The following is a 23245-nucleotide window of genomic DNA, read 5'->3' on the forward strand; positions in this document are numbered from 1 at the left end:
AGACTCCCTAAGCACTGGGTCAAGTCCGCCACTATTTGGCAACTTTTTTATAACACAAAACATAGGCTTACCACTCTAGAACTTTTAACCACAAGTAGATTAAATTAGGAGCAGCCATCATCCAACAGTCATTTACTGAATACCCTCTCTGTCTCAAGCACCCTGTTAGTCCTAGTGAACAGAGATAAATTACTGTACCTTCCCCTGATAATACCATAATCAAAGATAGATGGATGTAAAATGCTACAAATTGAAGTGTTTACAAGATTTAAACAACAAATAATTTAATGCATTAAATCATATGCACAATTCCTGCTCACTGCAAGATAATTAAGCTCAATTGGCAGATATAGGGGAAACTTTGGTTGTCAGATACAACAAAGAGGTGAACTGAAATGAAAAGCTACTTCACCAATGGTTAATCCAGCTCTAAAAGAATTAAAGCCTTACATATAGCCTAGCTGACTTCACAGAGTTTGTTCAACAGCAAATGTTCCTTAGATTCTCATGTTCCTTCCCTGCAATAACGTCACCACTTAAATAAATAAAGCAAAATAATACCTAATGCATAAAGGTGGTGGGAATCACTTAAATGAACTGAAAAGTCTTTTGTAAAAAGTCATCTATTCCTCTGTAGGGTCCTTTAAGGACAAGAAAAGGTGGATTTTGTGTCTGTTTCTTATTTAATCATCACCTGGAGTTTAAACAGTGGGAGCTAAAATAAAAGGGACTTTGTCCAGCTTTTGCTGAAGATGGAAAAGGAGAAGAGTAAAGAAAATAGAGTATAAGTTGTCTCCTGTGCTCAGTTCCCACAGCTGGCAGCTGGCAGCTGAATATAATAACCTGGGATAAAAGAGAAACAATGGCCATTTGGGTAGTAAAGAACATTTGTCTTCAAGATTCTTTATGTCGTCATGGAGCTATGTTTAGAAAAAGGATAGGAAGTGTTTATAATTCTTCTTAGAAAAAGTACAATGAAGCAAAAGGCAAACATCCTTCAGCTGATGTCATGCCCCCTGAATGTGATGCAGTATTTACAAATCAGAATTTTATCTACAGCCCAGCTGGCATAAGCTCCTACAAATTTCCTCAGTGGAAATGCTGCTTTTCAAACAGATGTTCTGGATGGGAGATTTTTCCCTGCATATTGCTTTTGGCCCTGCACACCAAGGCCTTTTTCAAGGTAGTGGTAAATTGTGTTACATGGTAGGGTTAAAGTGCTTGAAATGTGTAAAAGAAAAAACATTAGATTAAATAGAGTACTCGTAGTAAATATTTTCAGATTCTAAACACCTGTTCACACATTGAACTTTGTGAAATGAGTTGTGTTCACCTTAAATCATATTGCATTCCTGTGCATTCTACCAAAACGACAAGGATTCCTCTACAGAGCATTTGACTCCCAAACATCGAGGCCACCCTGAGACAATCAACCTGACTTCTCTCCTCAGTTCAGTATCTGCTTCTATTCCCAGAGTAAAAGCTCTCCATCACCCTTCTCACATTTCCTGCCATTGCTGGGCCCATGATCTGCTTCCTGACGATAAGTCCTGAGAGTTGGTTCAATTTCCTCAGGAAAAGAAATAGCTCACTGCGTCGCCTGGGGAACTCAGCCCTACCAGGAAAGGCTGAGCTACTCCTTTGACTATTCCTGCCAGTTCTTCAGAATTACCTACTATACACATAAGCCTAGAAAAGAAAAACTCTTCCCATCCTATAAAACCATTTCATGTGATGTTGCTCTTTCTGAGAGTCAATTGAAAATTGTACTCAACAATTTATATTTCCAAGTTCTTTCTATGATTATTTACTGTTCTTATAATAACAATAATAAAATGTCTGAGGAAAGAAGGTAGGGCAGTACTCCCTTTCAGCTCTTCTGATAAATGTGCTCATATTGTAATCAATATTCTGAGTTTGGATATACAGATGAGGAAACTGAAGGCAAAGATGGGGAAGAATAAGCTCAAGAATGAGCAATATGTCAAATGAATGAGATTTTTTTCCTTTTTCTTCATTTAAAGTGGCACTTACTCTTAATTGATGGAGCTGGAGACAGAACACTATTCAATAGCCATTCTCCAAGCAGCTGATTCTTCAAAGCAGTTAGCATGTAAAGGAACACTTTATCATCCATCCCTGAACTAGCCTGCACTCCCATAGCATGCTGGTGGTCACACTTAAACGAGTGCTATATTCCTATTATATAGCCTATTCCCCAAGCCATTTGGCTTTCCCATATTAACCATAGTTTCTTTCTGCATGCTACAAGGCTTCAATAATACTTGCTCTTTTATTAAAGATTTAATCCTCATTTCTCATTACATACATTAAATACATTCTCATGAGAATACATACATTCTCATTGCATACATTGAATAGCTACACTCATAGAAAATATCTGGTAGCATCCACAGTTCCCCAATAGAGGTGCCATTCCATGGTTTGCTTCTGAGCACAGGTCTCAAAAGAGGGTGGTTTCTGCATGTGTTAGTACTCCCCTACATTTAAAAACGAATCACTGTCTTAATATCCCTTACATTCTATATTACATTATAAATTATGAAAATAATTTTACATTTGCCTCATTTCAGCTAATAGTAACACTGTAAAGAAATTAGAAACATTTACAATTTATGTGCAATGAAATAAGCTCAGTGAAGCATTAATAAAAGTATTTGCCCAGTAGGTAAATCAGAAATAGAGTTTGAAAACTCTCATTTTCAGTGACAAATGCATTTCTCTTTCCACCGCATAATCAGCAAAAGATTTGTTCAACAATGAAGAAATTTCTGAGTTAATCAATAGAAAATTGAAAGGAAAGATCTCAAGGGTGAACCCTGCAAGTAGTTTCTGATACAAGATTCAGGCTTACAAATATGAACCCAAAAGTATTCTCTTTATCATTAGTGGTTCTTATGTCATATCACCATGAGAAAGATGTTTACTGAAAGTAAACCTGAAGCTCCCCAATTCCCACCTTGAAAAATAAAGATTTGTGATAGATAATCCTTTCTAGTACTAAACTAAAATTGATTTACCTATAAATCACCAAACACAGTACTTTTGATAGAGCCACTTGCAATGACCCGTCATGAATGTGATTGTTGTCTTCTTGAAGAAGAAATGCCTGGTCAAGAAGATGGCTATTCAGAAGTCAAAGTCTCTCATTCACTATGCTTGAGCTTGATGGGAAGTAATTTTCCTTATTGCAGGTCAATTTTCTTTTCTTGAGCCTTGCATTGAAGCCATGAGCTTGACTCAAAGAATTTCATTTTCAGGACAGTGTTAAAACCATTCTCTTGAAGACTGTCTTCATGTAAGAACTTCTTTTTTCACCCATATAATCCAAGAAATCAATATTCCTGTGGAGTCCCCACAAACCCTCAGGAAGGCACACAGAAGAAAAACACTAGTTGCTATCATATTCTGAAGACTATTCATAAACTGAATTTTCTATCAAATCACAAACCATTCTCCAATCGCACACACTTTGCATAATATGAATTTTTTATTATTTTTAAACGTCCAGTACCTGAAAGGCATAAACATATATCAAATGGAAGAAAGGAGGAACCTGAAAGTAAACCATTACAGGTTCACATAACAGGTTGCCTTTTGTTTGTTCTGCTCTTCAAAGTTTCTGAGAGAAGCATAGGAAGCAGTTCTTCTGATATGGAATGAAATGGAGAATATGTGTTTCCTGGGGGATCTTCCAAGATAAAGGAGATGCTTATTGGAGACTTAAATGGACAAGGGGAGGTGGTAAGAAGTTAAGTAGAGGTATCCCAGCTGGGAAGCAAGCCATAGACAAAGCAGACGAGGTTTTATGAGTGAAGGTGAAGGGCAAAGTATGGACTGAAACAAACAAAAAGCATTAGATGTGTATTTGAAAGAACAGACTGAGGAATGACTGCTGATTTCTCATTGACTTTTGGGGCAAAGGATGTTACTTCAGGTTGTTTCCTTCACTTCAGGAAGTTTCTCCTTTCTCTATTAAGGAAGACATGGGAAGAGGGAGATGATTTAGATGCTGAGAAAGAAGAAAAATAAAAAGATGGCTCTAAGTCAAGACGATATATTGCATCTTATTGGTTTCTGGGTATGTCTGGAAGTACAGAAACAGAACTTCTTCAGGACTGGTAAATAAATATGCAGGAACCCAAGCTCAGAGAGTCGGGAATCCTGAAGAGGTTTCTGGGCAACCAACCCTAGTCAGAGAGACTGGTCATTCCTGTTTGCTTTCCATTCCCAACGTCTCAAATATCTCTTGTTCCATCCTCTTGTTGCTTGGTCAACTCTTTTGTGGGTAGCTGTAGATTTGATCGCTTCCTTGTCTTGGCCGAAGGGCGCTAACGGAGGCACTCTGGCCTCACCCTCGCCGCGGGGCTTTGGCACGCGCACCGCCTCAGCTCTTTGCAGTCCTTGGAGAGAGCCTTCCCGTTGAGGATGGTCACACAGTCCCTGCTCCTGAGGCTGGTGAAGTCTATCACAATCTCAAACCTTAAAAAAGGAAATGAAATACTGAATACCCAGAACATACTTGGGGAGTCTTCCAAGGCTAATACTATTATAGACTAGATACCCAGAAGGAGTTTACTGTAAATAGAGAATCTCAAAACTTTTCAACCCCTCAACTTCCATTCCCTTTCTTAAAACAGCAGGTCACCTAAAGAAACAAAGACGGTTTCTAACTAAAACTAAGGTATAAGTTGTAACTCATCATATGATTTTACTGGCATTTGGAAGGTTATCTAACATCTCTGGATTTCAGTTTGCTCAAGTTTAAAATAAGAATTATTAGATTAAATATTTCCTGTGTCCTGCCAGAACAAATGCTGTGTGGTTCAGAGGAAAGAAAGGTACCTGTTTTAACATGGCCTTAAATTGTAGCCTATTTTAGTAAGAAATTACTTTTATCCATTTAAAAGGATACCCATGCACATTCCTATTTAATGCTAACTTCCTAAATAAAACTAATTTTAATTTTAATACTCTTTATATTGTCGGTATATCTATTCTCAGAGATTGCATGTACAAATAATAGTTTCCCTTTGCACAGAAAAGCAAGAAATCCAAGGTCAAATATTATCTCTGATATTGACAGGTTGCATGAATTAGATAAGACAGTTTTAAAACTCGTCTTCAGTTTTCTCATCTGTAAAAGAATTCTTTTTTGCTCCCTTACCTCCATCCCCCCTCGCCCCCAATTCTCTCTCTCTCTCCTCTATTTATTAGATATCTCCCATTCAAGGGGAATCCCACTCTCCTCAGTATGTTCTTCTTGACTTAACGTCCTGATATGCACAGCTCTGAAAACAGCCAGGGAATCAATCATCCCTGCTATTTTACTAACATTTTGTATCTGTCTCCCTCACTGGTTTATAAAACACTCAAGAGTAAACAGCATGTTTCATACATCTTTGAACATTCTCCCACAAGCACAGTATCTAAGGCAAAGCAGATATTTGATTAACACTTGCTGAACCAAACTGTTGACACTACCATCATTCAAGCAAATCTCCCTACTAAATTTCTGTCCCATAGATTGTTCTGATGGCTTACAGTTCAGAGGAGTAAGGGGTCCCATCCATCCACAGCCAGGCCATGGTACTGCCATTGCGAGAGAGCCCTGTCCAATAAGAGTAGAAAAACTCAGAGTAGCTCTGAGGCATGGCAAACTCCTGTGAAAAGCACACAAGAAAATCTTTAGCTCTAGAGATGTTATGACATAGCTATACAAAGATGTGAGAGGCTAGACAGCTCTTTTTATATGAGAATAAATAGATGGACCCTGCCTCAAATGTCAAGTTCACTTGCATACATTTCAGAGAAAAAGCATCTGTGCTAAGGTCAGTTAGACATGTGTCCAAGTTAAAGAAAAAAATTTTTTGTCTTAGTAAGCATGGAATATATATTTATATTCTGCAACCAGGCATCACATAAACCAGAGTTTACACATTGTACACATTCAAGGCTCAAGACTAAACACTAAGAATTTTTTTTTTTTAAATGAGGGAGGAAGATTTACAAGTAGAATTGGAATGATTCTTAAAAATGAAAGAATATGGCAGGGAAAATGCAGGAATAGGGAGGTAACCTTTATACCTGAGAAAAGAAAAAAAGGGATTTGGTAGGATGATTTATATTTCAGACTAGGAGAGGAATAAAAGAACTGTGAAAATATTTCTTTATATGTGAATATATATACATGTGTTATTTATACAGTCATATAAAGGATGATTCCTTTTCTAATATATATATCAAAATTTTTACAGTTACTCCCTTCCGTGTAGCTTCATTCTAATCACCTAATATCACTAACATAAAGTTACCCAACTTTATTTTAATTATCCCTTTGTCTACTCGTTATACCATACAGTGAGTTCTTTAAGGACATGCACTTAATTTTATTTATTTTTGTATCCTCAGTCTGCCAGATAACAAATGACACATTAATTCAATGAGGTTATTGGATTATATACGAAACTATTACTAAACAATTCTAATAGAGTAGGAATAGCCAAAGAATGGTAGTTGAAAATATTGTTTCCAATTGAATGGATGCTCCTTCAAATTAAAAGCATAGAAATATCATATGAAAGTGATTATTTAAATATAGGCAAAGATATGATGTACATGAGAAAAAATAACCCTTTGGCTTTCAAAATCAAATTTCTTACTACTGTGTGTAGTAAATTCATTTATAGAGCTGAGTCCTCAGTATGTGATGGAAGCAGATGAAACAAAGAGTATAAGAAAAATTAAGAGCACTTGTGCCAGGGCATATTGTTGTAAGCAAAGAAATTGCCTCCTTTTATGCATAAATTAAGCCATCAAGAAAGAAGGAAATAGATTATTTTAGTAGATGAGACAGGCTACAGAGATTCATTCATCACAGATTCCAAGAAGTAGATAGAAATTAAACTGTAAATAAAAGAATGTTTAGGGAAGCAGAATTGGCTCAACTGATAGAGCATCCACCTACCACATGGGAGGTCCAGGGTTCAAGCCCAGGGCCTCCTGACCCATGTGGTGAGCTGGCGCACATACAGTGCTGATGCATGTAAGGAGTGCCGTGCCACACAGGGGTGTCCCCAGCATAGGGAAACCCCACACGCAAGGAGTGCGCCCCACAAGGAGAGCCACCCTGCACAAAAAAAAAAGGCGCCATCTGCCCAGGAGTGGTGCTGCACACATGGAGAGCTGACACAGCAAAATGATTCAACAAAAAAGAGACACAGATTCCCGGTGCTGCTAACAAGAATGTAAGCAGACACAGAAGAACACACAGCAAAAGGACACAGAGAGCAGACAACGGGGGGAGGGAGGGAGAGAAATAAATAAAAATAAATCTTTAAGAAAAAAATAAAAGAATATTTAGAGCTTTTGTAGTGAGATAGACATTTAATTAAATTATATAACCTTCACTGATGATCTATGCTATGCTAGGCTCTCTGTTAAGTTTAGGGATACAGTGATAAATACGTAATGGTCATACTGTTTGTGGAATTAAATCTAAAAGCAATAATGAATATGATTGTAATAGTTATAAAATCTAGTATGACATATACATGCATTCACTTACTCAATATTTCATTCTCATATCTGCCTTGACTCATCTACTTTGGTTAAAATTTTAGAAATCAAAATATATATTTGGAGATTATAGTAATGGTTCAGTTAATATAACATTTCAATTAAATGCTCTGTCATTTTTATAACAGAAGAGCATGAAGTGCTTTTTCATCTTTCTGGCTTGATATCATTATAGTTCCCTTCTTACATAAATCAAGAGATAAGAAATTAAGACATATTTCATGTGATCCCTGACTAATGGGGAGATTCAAGAGCTATTCCTCATGGATCTAAGGGTATTTATGAAGAAGAGAAGTTTTCTCAAGATGCTTCAGGGGATACTTTGAAATGATGAGAATAAGATTTAGGCCTTAACAATAGTAAGTGGGGGGATCTGAAGATTAATATCCAAGTCACCTTAGAGTCTCTTATCCAGCTCTTATAAGGGTTTTACAAATGAGAATTCATCAAATATTGGCAGAGCCTCAGAACCTTACCAGCACTTCTTGTGTGTTTATTTTCAGCATGGTAGAGTTCTCAGCAATGCAGAAATATCCACAATCCTGCCAACTTTTGCTCTCTCTGTAGAACTGGTAGCATTTGTCCCCATGCCACTTCCATTTTTCTGGGCAAGGGCTGCACCTGTGTTCTTTGAAAGAAACCACATTTAATAAGTTTTTCTCTACCTGAGTCTGGAATTCCTCTTTTCTTGAAATTAAATAGTATGTGATGACCCAAGAAATAACTGATACCCTTTTCTTTTTAGCATTTAATTGCCCAGACAATATTAACTATAAATATTTACTGAGTACCCACTATATGCCTGGATTTGTAATTGGTGCTGAGTACAAAGCAGAAGGTAAAACCGATACCACCTGCTTACATGGAGTTTGGGGTTCAATAATGAATAACAGGAATTTATTTGTTCCTGGCTTAGGTAATTCAGCACAGATGATATTCCATTCCAATAAAAGCTTTTGCATGTTCATAAGCTCAGTATGAACATGCAAGATATATATTTGGAGATTATGCATGGCAGTTAAGAAACAAGTGAAGGTTCAGTTTTTTGCTTCCCTTAAAACCTTCTTATAGAATAGCAAAACATTTTTAAAAAATTCAATATAGAACAATATATTAGGGTCCATTTTCCTATCTAAATGCAAATAATAATTTTAGAAAAAAATAAGTTATGAGCCAACAGTGAAATTATAATAAGTTTGCAGAAAAGTTATGCAGAAAATAGAGGTCACATATACACCTCCTATTTTTAACACCATACATTAATGTTGTGTGCTTGTTACATCTGAATCCTAAAATTTGAGAATGATAGCTATGAGTTCATTAGCTTTCTTGTAGAGAAGGATTTGTAACCACATTATGAAATGTGTACTATTTTTAGAGCTCTGTGTGACCAGGTTTAATGAAAAATAATCCTGTATTTTATTTACTTGAACTGTTCTTCTGGTTCTTCTTAGTTCATTGTTTTTGCTCTTTCAAATGCCCGAATTTGAAGAATCTCTTTCCATATTATAACACAGAGAAATCTGATCTACATGAGCCCTGTACCTGGTGATGGTTGTGTTGCCCAAACTCTTTTTTAAAATGCTCAAATGTATTTTAATGCATAAAGACGATATTAATACATCTCACTGTAACAACTCCAAACAGCATAGATAATAAGAAAGTCTGCCTAATTGGCCAAGCTACCTCCCTTCTCTCTGGTCAACCCTTTGTCTTGCATTAAATGCTTCCCATGTGCAGGCTTCTTCTGAACTCTTTGCATGTATTGACTGATTATGTTCTGAGGTAGAATTTAAAGTTTATAAGAACATATATGTAGAGTACACAGCGATACCCAGCACTTAGTAAGCCCTCAATAATTATTATCTATAAATGTTACTGATGCCCAAGCTCTTTATTGAGTTTGCCAGGCAACTGGTTAAATACCCTGGGGTTCCCAGGTGTGGGATTTCAGCCCTCCTCCCTGGACAGATATCCTGAAGCTGAGGGGACTTCAGTGATCAGGACCTACCTCCAGTTTTGTCATAGAGTTCACGACAGAGTTTTTCAGCCACCAGCTGCAGAGTGTCTTCAAGCTTCCCCTTCTGGACCTGGAGAGAGTGCAGCTCCCTGGAAAGGTTCCCCAGTCTTTCTTCCTTTTCAGAGATGCTGTCTTGTTGAGCATTGGAGAGCTGGTAGAACTGAAAAACTATCCCGAGTCACCAAGTCAGAATGAACAGCTTGTTTCTTCTTTTCTATTTTTGCTTTCTACATAAAGGGAATACTATACAGCGTATTGTTTATGATCTTAGACTCTGAGGTCTCATAATACCTATATTCAGATTTGGGCTCTAGTACATGATAAATTGTATGGCCTTGGGCAAATTAATTTCTCTAAAACTGTTTCTTCATCTGTAAATGTGGTGCTGTAACAGTATCTTTAAGAATAAATTCCCAGACCATATTTACTGCTCAATAAATATATTCGTGTGCATTCTCAAACCATTGCTTAGCCTAAAACCAAAAAATCCTTGCATCCATTGATCATTATATTGAGCACTGAGGATGTACCAGATATTGTTACATCATGTGGTCCTTAATTAGTCATTAAAATCATTTCTCTATGTTTAAAGGTTTGTAATTAGGTTCAGTGAGAACAAGTAACTTTCTTAATAACACTTGACTAGAAAATTTCAACACAGTTTTGAACCTCAGAATCTCTACTTAGATTTAGAAATCTCTCTTGAAGCATGATACTTTCTTTACATCCCTAGTAAGGATGGTGACTGCAAAAGAGAAGTTATATCAAATTAAGTAAAAAATTTAGGGTCAGGGAAAAACAATAAGAAATACATATATGAATGATATATGCATAAGTATATGTACATATGTCTGTGTGTATGTATATATATTTATATATTTCTAATTTTACAATTTAAGATTACCAACAATAATTCTAATTTTTCCTATAAAAATCTATTTTTGACATTAAAACTTGCTCTTTATCCTTGCGATCTTTATCCTTGAATCTCTTTATTTGATTGTTCAAGAAAATTTGCTCTAGGGTCTCTTTCTAACAAGACAGATAATCAACTTCCATTTTAAATTTTTGAACTTGTCCTTACTAGTTTGAAATTTAGAGAAATTCAATTACTTTAACTCTTATATTCTTTCCTATTTGAAATTCACGAATGTCTCCAAAATAACTCCTTAACTTCCTGAACTTCTTGAAAAAATGTCTTAGTGATTAAGGATCTGGTCTAATTCTTTTTATATTGTGTGGGCTATGATGTGGACCATTGACCATGAGGTGCAACAATGCCCAGAGATATACTTACCAAATGCAATGGATATGACATGATGATGGGAGAGAGTGTTGCTGTGGGGGGAGTGGTGGGGTGGGAGCAGTGGGGTTGAATAAGACCTCATATTTTTTTAATGTAATATTTTTAAAAAATGAATTAAAAATTTAAATAATAAAAAAGAGAAAAAAACGATATAAATGAAATATCTTCCCTCTGCACTAGCCTTCTGAGCCATTCATATTGAACGTAAAAGCCACTATTTCTCTCCTTTTTTTGTGGAATGCAAGAAGGCTGAAACATGACTTCATTCTGAAAATCGCTGATTTTAAATGTTCGCTTAAAAATAAACAAAAACCTTCTTATATTGAAACACAATTCATAATTCCATTTGACGAGCGACTGCAGTCGTTTAATGCATCTTCCATGACTAATCCTTCAAATAGATGTCCTTAGAATATGGTACACTGAATTATCCACAGACCCCAGAATTAAAGTAAGAGAGTCCACAGCAAGGGTTTCTTATCCTAGACAAACTTTGGGGCCAGGCTCCTCCCCCAAGGAAGAGTGCACACTTACACACAAGCCCCAGGGCTGCCAGGCCGGTCAGCAGTATCAGGCACAATGTCAGCAGGGCCAGGGCCACTGGGCGCCAGGCTGAGCAAGGAGCACGGTGGGCTGCAGGGAACAAAAGAGAAATCAGGGTTTGGCTTTTTCTTCCCTACTCTGAACAGGAAGCAAGTCAGATGTGTTGGTTCTGGACAGGAAATGATTGTGCGGGAGGATGGTGAGCAAGGGAAAGCTGACTTTCCTTCTGTCCAAGGCAGAACGCCAAGCCCCACTTATTAGAGCTAGATTCTTTCATGAGCCCCATCCCTTCTCAGTGCTCCCCAAGTCCTACATTGCAGTAATCAAGTTATGCATTACCATGAACTTTATAGAATTCTTCACATAACCTCCCTTTTGTCAAAATTAGCATATTAAAGGCTCTCACTGAAATGCCCAGAACCTGCCCTAAGATTCCCTGAACCCAACCACAGGAACAATTTTTCATATTTTCGGAGAAGAGAGAATAAATGTGCGAGTGCAGTTGGTTTCGTGAAAACCTCCTAAGATTTATATCCGTTTCTTTTCAAAGGAAAACTGCCCTTGAGTAATGGGAAAAGATCATGTTACTCTTCTCTTTGAGGTTTCATTGTTAAAAGCCCTTCTTTTGTAAGGGTTTTCTTTATTCATTTGATTTATATATATCCAAAAACAGACTATAAAGAAATGTGGTCATCAATTTTTCAAAGATGTATTTAAGCTATCCCAATATTTGCATAATCATATACTAAAAAAGCTGCATTCTTTCTTCTCCCACATCCCTACGGGGTATCATGGTGGTGCTTGCAGAGATTCCACTGAGATTCAAGTGAACTTCTGCCAATCGGGCACAGGGACCATCTAGAACTGTGATTAAAAGGAAACAACCTTCAACCAATTCTGTTCCCTGGGTCACCTGTGAGTTCACTTCAATGACCTGAAGTCAGGTTTCAAATCAGTTTCCAAAACAGAGTCAAGAGATGAATTGTCTACCTCTCCTCAGTGCAGTCTGGTTACAGAGATTTTGATGAAATATTACTTCTAAATGGAGAACAAGTAGCAAGGGTAATATTAAATATAAAATAAAATCACTGTACTCTGGGATTTATAATCTAGTAGAGAAAATAAGTAAAAATTGCAGAGTAGCTCTATTATTAATATGTTGTAAAATGTGACTCTCGTGATCTCTTCATAACCATCTCCTTCATAAAAACTCCCAATGCCTTCTACTACATTTAAAATACAATTCAAATCCTCTTATCGCAAAAACCCCAAGTGCTCATTTTAAAAACTGGAAACTTTATCATGGCCCTTCCCATTTACAAAACCTCCACTAGCTTTATTGCACTGAGAATAAAATCCTACAGCACTCTTTCTTTATGCCAACCTTGACTAGCTGTTATCCCTTTCTGAACCATTTCCCCCTCACACAAAGGCTCTCCTCACTGTGGCCCTCTGTTTTATCATTGTCCTAAATAAGCTTCTTCCTGTTGTTACTGGATTTTATCTAGGTTCTTGGCTATGCTGCAGAAATGAATTTCAAGGGCACTCCTGGGGAGTTAGGTCAGTAATTTATTCAGGTAGGGAGGGATGAGAAATGGGAGAAAAGAACAGATCAGGGGTCCCAGGTAGAGAGGAAGAGGGTGAAAAGGGATAAAGAGGGCTGATTTACAAGCTCCAATTCCCCAGTGTAGATTATAAATGTCCAGGTTTACTTGCCTGGCCACATGGCAGAGGAAAAATAGTGAGAGCAGTGCAGAGAGGGCAGGAACAAGTCCAGAGGCAAGAGAGCGGGACAAGAGTGCTCTCAGGCCTCGCGATCTGCTTTATAGACTATTAACTATTTCACCCCTTTGCTTACGGCAGGGGCGGGGTTCCAGCTGTTGCTGTTTTGATTGATTACCCTACCCATCAATTCCCCAGTGAGGACCCAATGATAAAAGTCCCTAGGGAACATCTGGGGCTTTTCTTTGCATCCAGAAAAAGTCTTAGTTCTGGATGGCAGAATCTTGGGGGTGGGGGTTCCAGTAGCCATCTTGGGGGATACTGAGGTCCGCATGGACTCTCTGCCAGGTTCCAGATCCGTCTATTTCCCTATCTTACTAGCCCGGGACACTGTCTAGTTACCTTTGAATTGACTTTGCATCTGTCTCTTTGTCAATTGATTCTTAGATTATTGGCAGGCTACTTCTGTTACTCAGCTTAAATGACATGTCATTACAAGAGGCTCAAGTCATCTCTAGCACCTCACCCTGTCATCAATGTGCTTTTAAATAAGATTATTAGGTGACATTTTCTTAGCTTTTGTTTGTTTGGTTGTTGTGTTCGCAGGGTTGGGGGTTTGGGGAGGGTTTTTTTGTTTCTTTTTTTGTTTTTTTTTCTACCTTCTCGCCCTTGAATATACATTCCATTAATGCAGTGACTTTGTCAGTGTTGCTTACTTGTGCATTTCCTGGACTGAAAATAGTGCCTGACGCATAGGACTGAATAAATATTTGAGTGAGCAAAAGAATGCATAATGGGATTATGAAAGATTAATATTACCTAAACTATGAAAGTTTTAATGATACACTGAAGATTACATAAAATGAAATCTTACAGGTTGATTTAAAAAAAATCTTTTGACTTTTCAGCAACATTTCTGTCAGCCCCAGTGAAATATATCTCCTAGAATTACTGGTTTCTATACACTTACTTGTGTGCAATTTGTACCAGGAACTAATCTGAGAGAGATTTGTTTTTTCCTGTGTCCTTCAATTAATTATATAGTTTGGTCTAAATATTCCTGGAAATGGATTATGACTCATGGCATTGCCCCTAAGTGTTTCTTGAGTCAGGAGAACTTAAAAAAACAAGATCAGAGGCATAATGTAACTTAGGATAAGCATCTTCTTCAAAACCCTAATACTTTTAAACTTCTTTATAGCCCTCGAAATTTAACCACCTGGAAATCTCTGGATTCTAGAGGTACAAGTGCTTTTATTAATCAGTGGCTTTACTTTCCTCCATAGCTTTTATTACCATTAAATATATTCTAAATCTTACTTATTATTTTTGGTTTGTTATTGTCTTTCCCCGATAAAAGTAAGCTCCTTCACAGAAAAGATTGTCTTTTTCATCACTACTGTAGTCCAGTACCTAGAACTTCAGTTGAAACATGATAGGAGTCCAATCAATGTTAAATGAGTGAATGAGCCTGTTGATCATATATCTGTGTTATATGTCTATCCTTCCACATGCCTATTTACATTAATACATATCTCAATAGCAAAATAAAATGAATTCTATCCCTTTTTATTATTAATATATTCCTGACCAAAATTTGATATAATAAGGTAAAAGAGAAGAACCATGGAATTCAAACAAATGATTTATCCCTAAAAAAAATCTGCTTTCCCTAGCATAATCAGAAGAGGTGCTGATTTTTGTCTAAAATATCAAAATAAGTAAACTTAAATCCTTACTGTGAAGTGAGGACCTGAACTATGAAGAATTAAACTATTATTCAATAATAATTTTATCTATAAAAAGAATCAATATATGGGCCTTCCTCAGGTTGCTACTAGTATAGAAAAATAAACAAGTGTACTGAGTCTTCCGCTAAAGTAATATGGCCTGTGCATGAATTCAAACCTATTCTATATCCAAGTATGCCTAGTTCCTGGAAAGCCAATTAAGTGATAGAGGCTCTATAGGCTTTGCATATTCAGGGAGGATGCAGACTAAATGTGTTAATTCAAGCTTACCTAGGATGTGGGGGATATGTGTCAATTCAAGACCTGTCTGATATTCAGACAAACACTTAAAACTCTAAGAAACTAACAAAGATAGTCCTTGTGCATAAAAGCACCATTTGACTCCCCACTCCTACATCCTCTATATAAAAGGGGCCCAGAAATCCTATTCAGGGCTCGTTTTTTATTAAGACATAACTCTGCTGAACCTGGTCAGCTGTTAATAAATCTTCCTTCTCAGATTCTCGCGTCCTGGCCTTCAATACTGTGATAACCCGACTTCTCTCTGCCACAACAAAGGGATCAAGTGTTTTCAAATTCCTTTGCAAGGAGTCATTTTTCCCTGAACTAAATTTTACATTTAGAGATTTTTCTACCCTGGCTCATAAATCTCTCTCTCTCTCTCTCTCTCCCTCCCTCTCTCTCTCCCTCTCTCCCCTTCTCTGTCTCTGTCTCTCTCTGTCACCACTCTCCATAATAATCATGATTACCTCCTCCCACTTTGTTTCACCTAAAGACCTGAGAAAATTACTCCAAGTAGTTTCTATGGCAGACATCTGTGAGAAGAAGGACTATGATGCTGAGAGTTCCCCTTTTTTTTCCTTGACGCTTTTTTCCCTCTAGGTGTTTTGTTTGGTTTTGTTTTCTAACAGTGGGTCTAATGTTTCTGAGTTTTTTTCCAAAGTTCCCCAAGTCATAAGGAGTCTCTCGAGAGAGACCACTCCCACCCAAGAAGAAAAAAGATATTTCACAAAATAAATAGCCTGGGAGGTGCTAGTTTGGCTTGGCTTTATCATGGTTTGGTTTGTTGGGAGAGAGCCCATCTGCAGTTGCCCAAGGCATGTTTAGCAAAGAGGTGAGTGTTATGAACATCCTTAGAAACAATAAGATATCTACAGGGAAACACCTCCTCTTCCTGTATTGCTTATTGTAACCATACCATAAAAGGCTACAGTGCCATGGTCCAATTTTGAACATACTTTTGTAGTTATATGAAACTTTGTGCAGAAGAGAGTTCTCATGCTTGACCAGTTACACTACATCAGGCACCAGTGAGGGAATGGTTTGCCCTCTTCCATGCCCAGGGTCTACAACAAATGAAACAGATGCTACAAAATAGAGTCTGTCAGTGTGCCTCTGAAATTAAAAAGCTCTTAAAAGCCGCAAAAGGCACAGAAAAATTTAAGTGTGTGCACACTGCCATGTCACAAACTAGAGCCAGGATTAGATGGTCATGCTTCTATTTTTGCATTTAACACCTCAATTTGTAAATTTCCTTATGCCAGGAATTCACAGAAAAATGGCAGCTAAACTTGTTGTAAGGCATAAATTTTTAAAAATGTTTATTTGGTCCTTTAGATCACTGTACTTTTAATAGTTGTGGGGGTTTTTTTCCATCTGAATCTCCTAAAAATCACTCAAGTGGGGAACTAATTTTAATCTTTATTTGGATAAGAAAACCAAAGTATCAAGTAGTAATTATCTTGCTTAGACTTGCACAGATAGTAAGTGATGGAGCCAGAAATGCCATAAGTACTCTGTTCCCAGAGCTAAAGTTCCTAATCATTTGATTATCCTCCCAACAAATCTCACATGATTTTTTGCCCCTTTATTGCGGTCTCAGTTGGAAACCTCTAAAATAAATTTTAGAAAGATCTAGTGTTTTAGCTCCTCCATAGTGAAACATCTCAGTAAGAGCCACCTTAAGCCATTCTCTATTCCACCACCAGGTCAAATTTCAGAAGTATAAATTTAGTCATTCCTTCATTTTCTTTAAGAAAAGAGCTTCCAAGTCCCTTCAGGGTTAAGCTAAAGCTTTTTAGGGTGCTGTGTAAGGCCCTGCACATCCTACATTTTTAGCCTCATCTGCCTAAATACCAATTCAGACATCCTCTCATTGATGAATTCCATTCCTCAGTCCAAAGGCGCTCCCAGCAGATGATACCCAAAATCATCTTAGGCAGATCTAAAATTCAATACAAAATTAGTATTTCATTCTTTCCCTCTTAACTCTTTTACTTCATTTTACCCCTTAAAACACTGCCCCCTTTCCATGTGCATCATTTGCTTTTATCTTCACACATGTCATCCTCACTCTAGAAAGGAAACCCAGACATCCTTATATTTCTGTCTAGACAACTTGAACTTAGCCTTGAAGATCCGGATCAAATGTCACCTCCACATGACTAGCCACAGTCAGTAACTGACTCTTTCCTAGGCTAATGGCTCCCCTACATATCTTCAATAGCACTAAAGAAAATAACATTTTATTATAACCTTTTATATTATTCCTTCCACTTCTGTAAGCACCTCAAAAACAGGGTCTCCCCCAGTGTTTACCATATGCTTGGTACTTAGTGGGTAAATTCTAAAGATTTCTTGAATCAAATAGACATGCTATGCCATGACTCTGCAGTGAGGGGGTTAATATTCTAGTTGAGTAAGTGAAGCTAGATATCTGGAAAGACTTGAAAATATTGGTACTTAATATGAGTGAAGGAAAATCACTCATAAAAGTATTTTTAACCATAATAAGTTCATGATCTTTTAATAGGATCACAACTAGTCTCCGACAGAAATTCTGGTCCATTTGTTGATTCATTTTCCTTCTCTCCATTATATTTTTAATGTGAAGTGCTCTGCCTGTACACTTTGTCAAGCTACAATTGAATGTGAATCTCCCACAACTTAATAAAGAGCCCTCACTCAACCCTGTAATGCCTCAGCAATAACTCCTTATCTCTTTTCTTTATAATCAAGCTCCTCAAAGAGAAATAATAAATAATGTGATTTAAATTGCCTATTTTACTACTTAGTCATTAGTTCCTTTTTCAAACTGCTGCTTTAAAAAATCACCAATAGGGAAGCGGACTTGGCCCAATGGATAGGGAGACCGCCTACCACATGGGAGGTCTGCGGTTCAAACCCCAGGTCTCCTGACCTGTGTGGACCTGGCCCATGAGCAGTGCTGATGCACATAAGGAATGGCCTGCCATGCAAGGGTGTCCCCCGTGTAGGGGAGCCCCACGCACAAGGAGTGCACCCCGTAAGGAGAACCGCCCAATGCGAAAGAAAGTGCAGCCTGCCCAAGAATGGCGCCGCACACACAGAGAGCTGACACAACAAGATGACGCAACAAAAAGAAACACAAATTCCCAGTCCCACTGATAAGGATAGAAGCGGTCACAGAAGAAAACACAGTGAATGGACACAGAGCGCAGACAACTGTGGGGGGGCGGCAGAGGGAGAGAAATTTTTTTTAAAAATCACCAATAATCTACTTTCCTCCTTATTGCCAAATAATACATTATTTTTAATATTTCTCTTACTTAAACTCTCTGCAATATCTATTATTTATTAATTTTAAGTTGCATTAGCCATTCTCATTGACTTCTCCATTATTCTTGAAATTATTATTGCCTGACTTTCTAGACGCCTTTTGCTCCTGTTCCTCATTCTACTACCCTCTGCTGTTTCCTCTTAACAGCTCTTCAGTTGTTGGGGTTTGCCAAGATTTGCATTCTTCTTTTCTGACTCTTTCACTTACAAAAGATTTTTTTGTCTTTTCATTTTACATTCTCCCCCTTGGTGATCTCACTGAATCCCATAAATTGTAATCACTACCTAGATGGTGATAATTCACACATATATGTAGCTCACAGACTGTAGTATATTCACAAGTCTTTGGACAGCTCCCTCTCATGTCTCTCCTCCAGTAGACCCCTCAAACACAGTCAGAGTGCTTCTGCTGTTCCACCTGTAGTTTCTATCTCAGTTAATGTAGCAGCTTCAACATACCTCCAGACAGAACCTGGTCAGCCTGTGGTCTCCCTTACCTTGTCTTCCCATGTGTAACTAATTGCACTTTAGACTTGGCCACCCCCATAGCTTACATATCAGTTTCTCCTCCTCTCCACCATGCTACCTCAGTCCAGGTTCTTCTAATTGCATGCCTTAACTAGTGCAGAAAAACTGTGTATCCACACATCCTGCTTCATAATCCTTCAATCCATCCCCCTTGTTGCAGCCTAGATGGTCTTCCAAAAACACAAAATGGATTGATGCCTGTTTAAATCTCCCCATGACTTTATTTTATCTTCCAGATAGAATCAAAATACCTCCATAAGGTATTAAAGACATTCCTTATCTTTCCAGAATTATCTCTTGCCAAACCTCACAACACCCATCCACACACACACACACACACACACACACACTATAGTGAGGTACTAGTTGTTCTCCAAAAGCGCAAGTTACTAAAAACCTCAAAGGATTGCTTCTCTAGTCTCCTTAGGCCTATAGTGCCCCTATCCCCCTCAATCCCTTAGATTCCTGCTTCCATATTCTGAGGAGCACCTTAAAATCTACTCAATTCAGGTAGCTTTCCCTCTGCAACACCTTTCTTAACCACCTGTACCCAACCAGGGAGAGGCCACCAAGCTGTCCATGGTGCCAGGCTCATGCTGCTCTCACAGCACCTTAGGAGACTTGTTGCTTAGTTGAGAATTATGTTTGATTTGAACTTTCCTCTTAAACATTATCATATCAAGCTTGGCATTCAATCTTCAGTACTTTGCAACATGTCTGGCATAACATAACATGAACCCAAGTTTATGGATAAAGGTTTCAGGGTCTTGTCTTTCAATTTTACTTTCTATCTTCTGAATTGTTTGGCATTTTTTAACGTGGGAATAACTATTATATTAACATTTAAAATCTAGAAAATAAATAAATGAAGATATATGATTTATTTTTATTAATTCTGAAGTAAAAATTAAAATATTACAGTCATCACTGTGTCACATATTGATTCTGAATTCTCCACATTGCCAAAGAAATCCCAGATCATATCTATACCTCCATTATTTTTAGCAGCAGAGTTATATCAAATCTATTTACCTAACAAATAATTACACTTCTGTGAAGTCATTTCCCTAAATAGTTTTATTAGCACAAGAAGATGAAATATCCTTTCCGTATAAAGAAAGGTAACTATTTCCAGATGTTTGCTCCCAAGACATTTTTTGTAACCTCCACTCCTACCATTTTAGTTTCCGTTGCTTATGAAGAGGTTGCCAGATGAGAGGGTGCTGCCTTGCTTCACCTCCCTGCCCACCCTCAGCCTCAGCAGACTGTACTCGTACACGCTGTTCCCTGAATATGCTGGTCGCCAATCCTTGTGAGAATTCTTGACTCCTGTCGAGGTGAAAAGTGAAGTAATACACAAGCCACTGAAAACCACACCCCTAAGAGCTGACTCTGGGTAATATTTATTCAAGAAAAACATACCGCATCCTACTGCACATAGCCTGTGGTCACAGAAACTGCCATCCCTGCATTTGTCCCTCGGCTTCCCTTCAAGGCAGCTGGAAATCCCAAGGGTCCCCTAACAGCTTAATGGGTAGCTTACTAAGAGAAAGCATGTCCGTTGGCCTCCTGAGGAATGTCATAAAATAAATAGCAAGTGGGGTGGAAAGGCTTAGTAGAGGAAAGGAAGAAAAAATAAACATTATTGGACAAAAGAAAATAAGAGGAAAACAGTAAAAAAGTATGGGTCTAAATTTACAGAGGTGAAGGAAACCTAAAGGTGGTGGAAAGGGAAAGAACATGTCAAGATACAGACACTGAATGAGTATCTCTCTGATGTTGGCTGACAGAATAATTTTGAATGAAAAACTAGAACTCTTGAGGAATGGAATACTATAAAAGGAAACTGTCATTTAAGAAGGTCTATTATGTGCGAATGCTTTACATAGCTTATACCCTTAGGTCTTATAGCTCCTTATCAGGGAGGGTTTGTTACTTCTATTGTATATTAAAGACAATATGAATTAATATGTATAAAGTGCTCAAAACAATTCCAGGCACACATTAAGTACTATAGAGATATTTGCTATCATTAATATTTTATAAACAAAGAAACTGAGACCCCAGAAGTTTTAAATAACTAACCCAATATCATACAGTTGGTAAGTGGCATGCCTCTTATTGAAACTTAGTCCTTTCTGCATTATAGTAAAAGATTTTTTCACCAGGTCAAGTCACCTTCTACCTTATACGAACTGAGTTACCTGGGAATGAAAATCCTTCTCTTTGTGTGCCAATTATCTCTTTTATGGATCTGAATATTTTTTTCATTATTATGTCATAGGGTATATAATTGGAAATAAAATTATAATATGACACTTAAATGTAACTAAAATTAAATATTTTCATAACTGATGCCACATCTCGATAGTATTCTAGGGGCCAACAGGGCAAAGGGTGTGAAGACAGACTGTAATTGTATCTAAGGCCACTATTAGGTTATGAAATCACAGAATTCCAGAGCTGAGAGGACTTGAGAAAACATTTACTTTAATCCTTCCTCATTTCACAGATGATAAAACTGAATACCCATTGCTGACATGAATTTCCCAAAATCTTGCAACTTCCAGACACAGATCTGTTAAAACAAAGTATCAGTGTTATGGTGTCTATTTGGAAGTTTCCTTCTAAAACCATAAGTTCCCAAAAGGTTGCTTTTGGAAATCTCAATTTTCAGATCAGATCATAAATGATAAATACAAACAAGCTTGGATTTGGTCTTAATTGGAAGGTGGAAAGGGGCATACTCTGCTTTAAGAGTGCACTCTCAACTCCATAAGCTCTTCCTACATGGAAAAAGCAACACACCACCAACTATAAACCACTACACCAACAATAGAATCTCAAAAAGGCAAATGTCTGTGTAGCTACTGAGTTTACCTTTTTTTTAAATTATTTTTTTAAAGATACATAAATCACACATAGTGTTACAATAAAAAATATAAGAGGTTCCCATATGCCCCAATCCCCACAACCCCACTCCTCCCACATCAACAATTTCTTTCCTTAGTGTAGTACATTCATTGCATTTGATGAGTACATTGTGGAGCACTGCTACACAGCATGGATTATAGTTTATGTTGTAGTTTACACTCTCTCCCAGTCCATTCATTGGATTATGGCAGGATATATAATGTCTTGCATCTGTCCCTGCAATATCATTCAGGAAAACGCCACAGCCCAAAAATGCCCCAATAAATCTCAATATATGTGGCCCACAGGTTATGGAGAGTGCACAGTTAGATAGGCACTGTAAATCATGAAAACCTTCCCCATTCCCTTCTAAAGTGATCATTCCTAGAAGGACAGCCCGCCCTCCCTTCCTTGCTCAGGCCTCTGGTCTCCTTGGACTTGGACAGAGTACCTGCGCGCTGGGGCTCTGGCCGCCCAGTTGTAATAGAGGCTAGAGAACGCAGGCTCATCCTGGTGTCCTCATCCTCATCCAGCATGTCCCTGGTGCTGCTGTCCTTGGCGTGAAGCCACATGCCTGTAGGTGTGAGGCAGCAGGGTGCTGGGATTGCCCCGAGCCCCCTGGATACCCTCAGACAGTCCAGGAACCGAGGCTCTGCAAGGCATTGCCAATGTTCAAGTAGCTGGGAAACATCTGGCTCCAATTCCTGCCTGGAGAGGCCCAGCCCCTCCCCGTGCGTGTGTTTTCTGAATGCCAGATCGGTCAGGCTGAGGGGAAGTAGCAAGCGTTTTCTGTTTGGGCGTTCTCTGCCTGAACAATTACTGAAGGGGTTGCACTTCTCAGAGTTCTTCTGTTTGTTCTTCCTGTCTAACTACAGGGTAAAGAAGACAAGATTTTACAAAAACAAAGTGGTTCCAGACTGAGGAGTGGCAATTCACATGAGGGACACATATCACCCAGGTGCTTAGCATCACAGCGACGGAATCACTTAGATTAAGGTTAACCTCTTTGTGCCTTTGAGAAAAGAGGAGACCATAGGACCTAGCCTCTCCCTTCCTCCAAAGGCCAAGTGTAAAGCATCATAGACATGTAAAAAAGCACAAAAGAGCCCTTTGAGGGTATTTAACTGATTCTACTCTTTCATTTTATAAAACAGAGAGATGCATGACCAGCTAAGTGAAATGATTGGACCAAAGCACATAGTCGGTTAAGTACAGAATTAGTTTTCCAAGTCTCTCCTGTTGTCAATTCAATGATCTTTCTTCTGA

The 23245-nt window shown here is 38.0% G+C and overlaps 1 protein-coding gene across 1 annotated transcript; it reads right to left on the minus strand.

The window, feature by feature from the left end:
* Positions 1–3492: 3492 nt before the first annotated feature.
* Positions 3493–22742, minus strand: CLEC1A (C-type lectin domain family 1 member A). The gene is made up of 6 exons (XM_004451201.4): positions 22431–22742; positions 11460–11558; positions 9611–9787; positions 8076–8227; positions 5566–5684; positions 3493–4503 (listed from the first exon to the last, which is right to left on the minus strand). The coding sequence occupies exons 1-6, from the start codon at positions 22549–22551 to the stop codon at positions 4353–4355; spliced, it is 819 nt and encodes a 272-aa protein (XP_004451258.1). The 5' UTR covers positions 22552–22742; the 3' UTR covers positions 3493–4352.
* Between the last annotated feature and the right edge of the window lie 503 nt (positions 22743–23245).

Source organism: Dasypus novemcinctus, chromosome 20 (assembly GCF_030445035.2).
Source record: "Dasypus novemcinctus isolate mDasNov1 chromosome 20, mDasNov1.1.hap2, whole genome shotgun sequence".
In the NCBI taxonomy this organism is placed as follows: domain Eukaryota; kingdom Metazoa; phylum Chordata; class Mammalia; order Cingulata; family Dasypodidae; genus Dasypus; species Dasypus novemcinctus.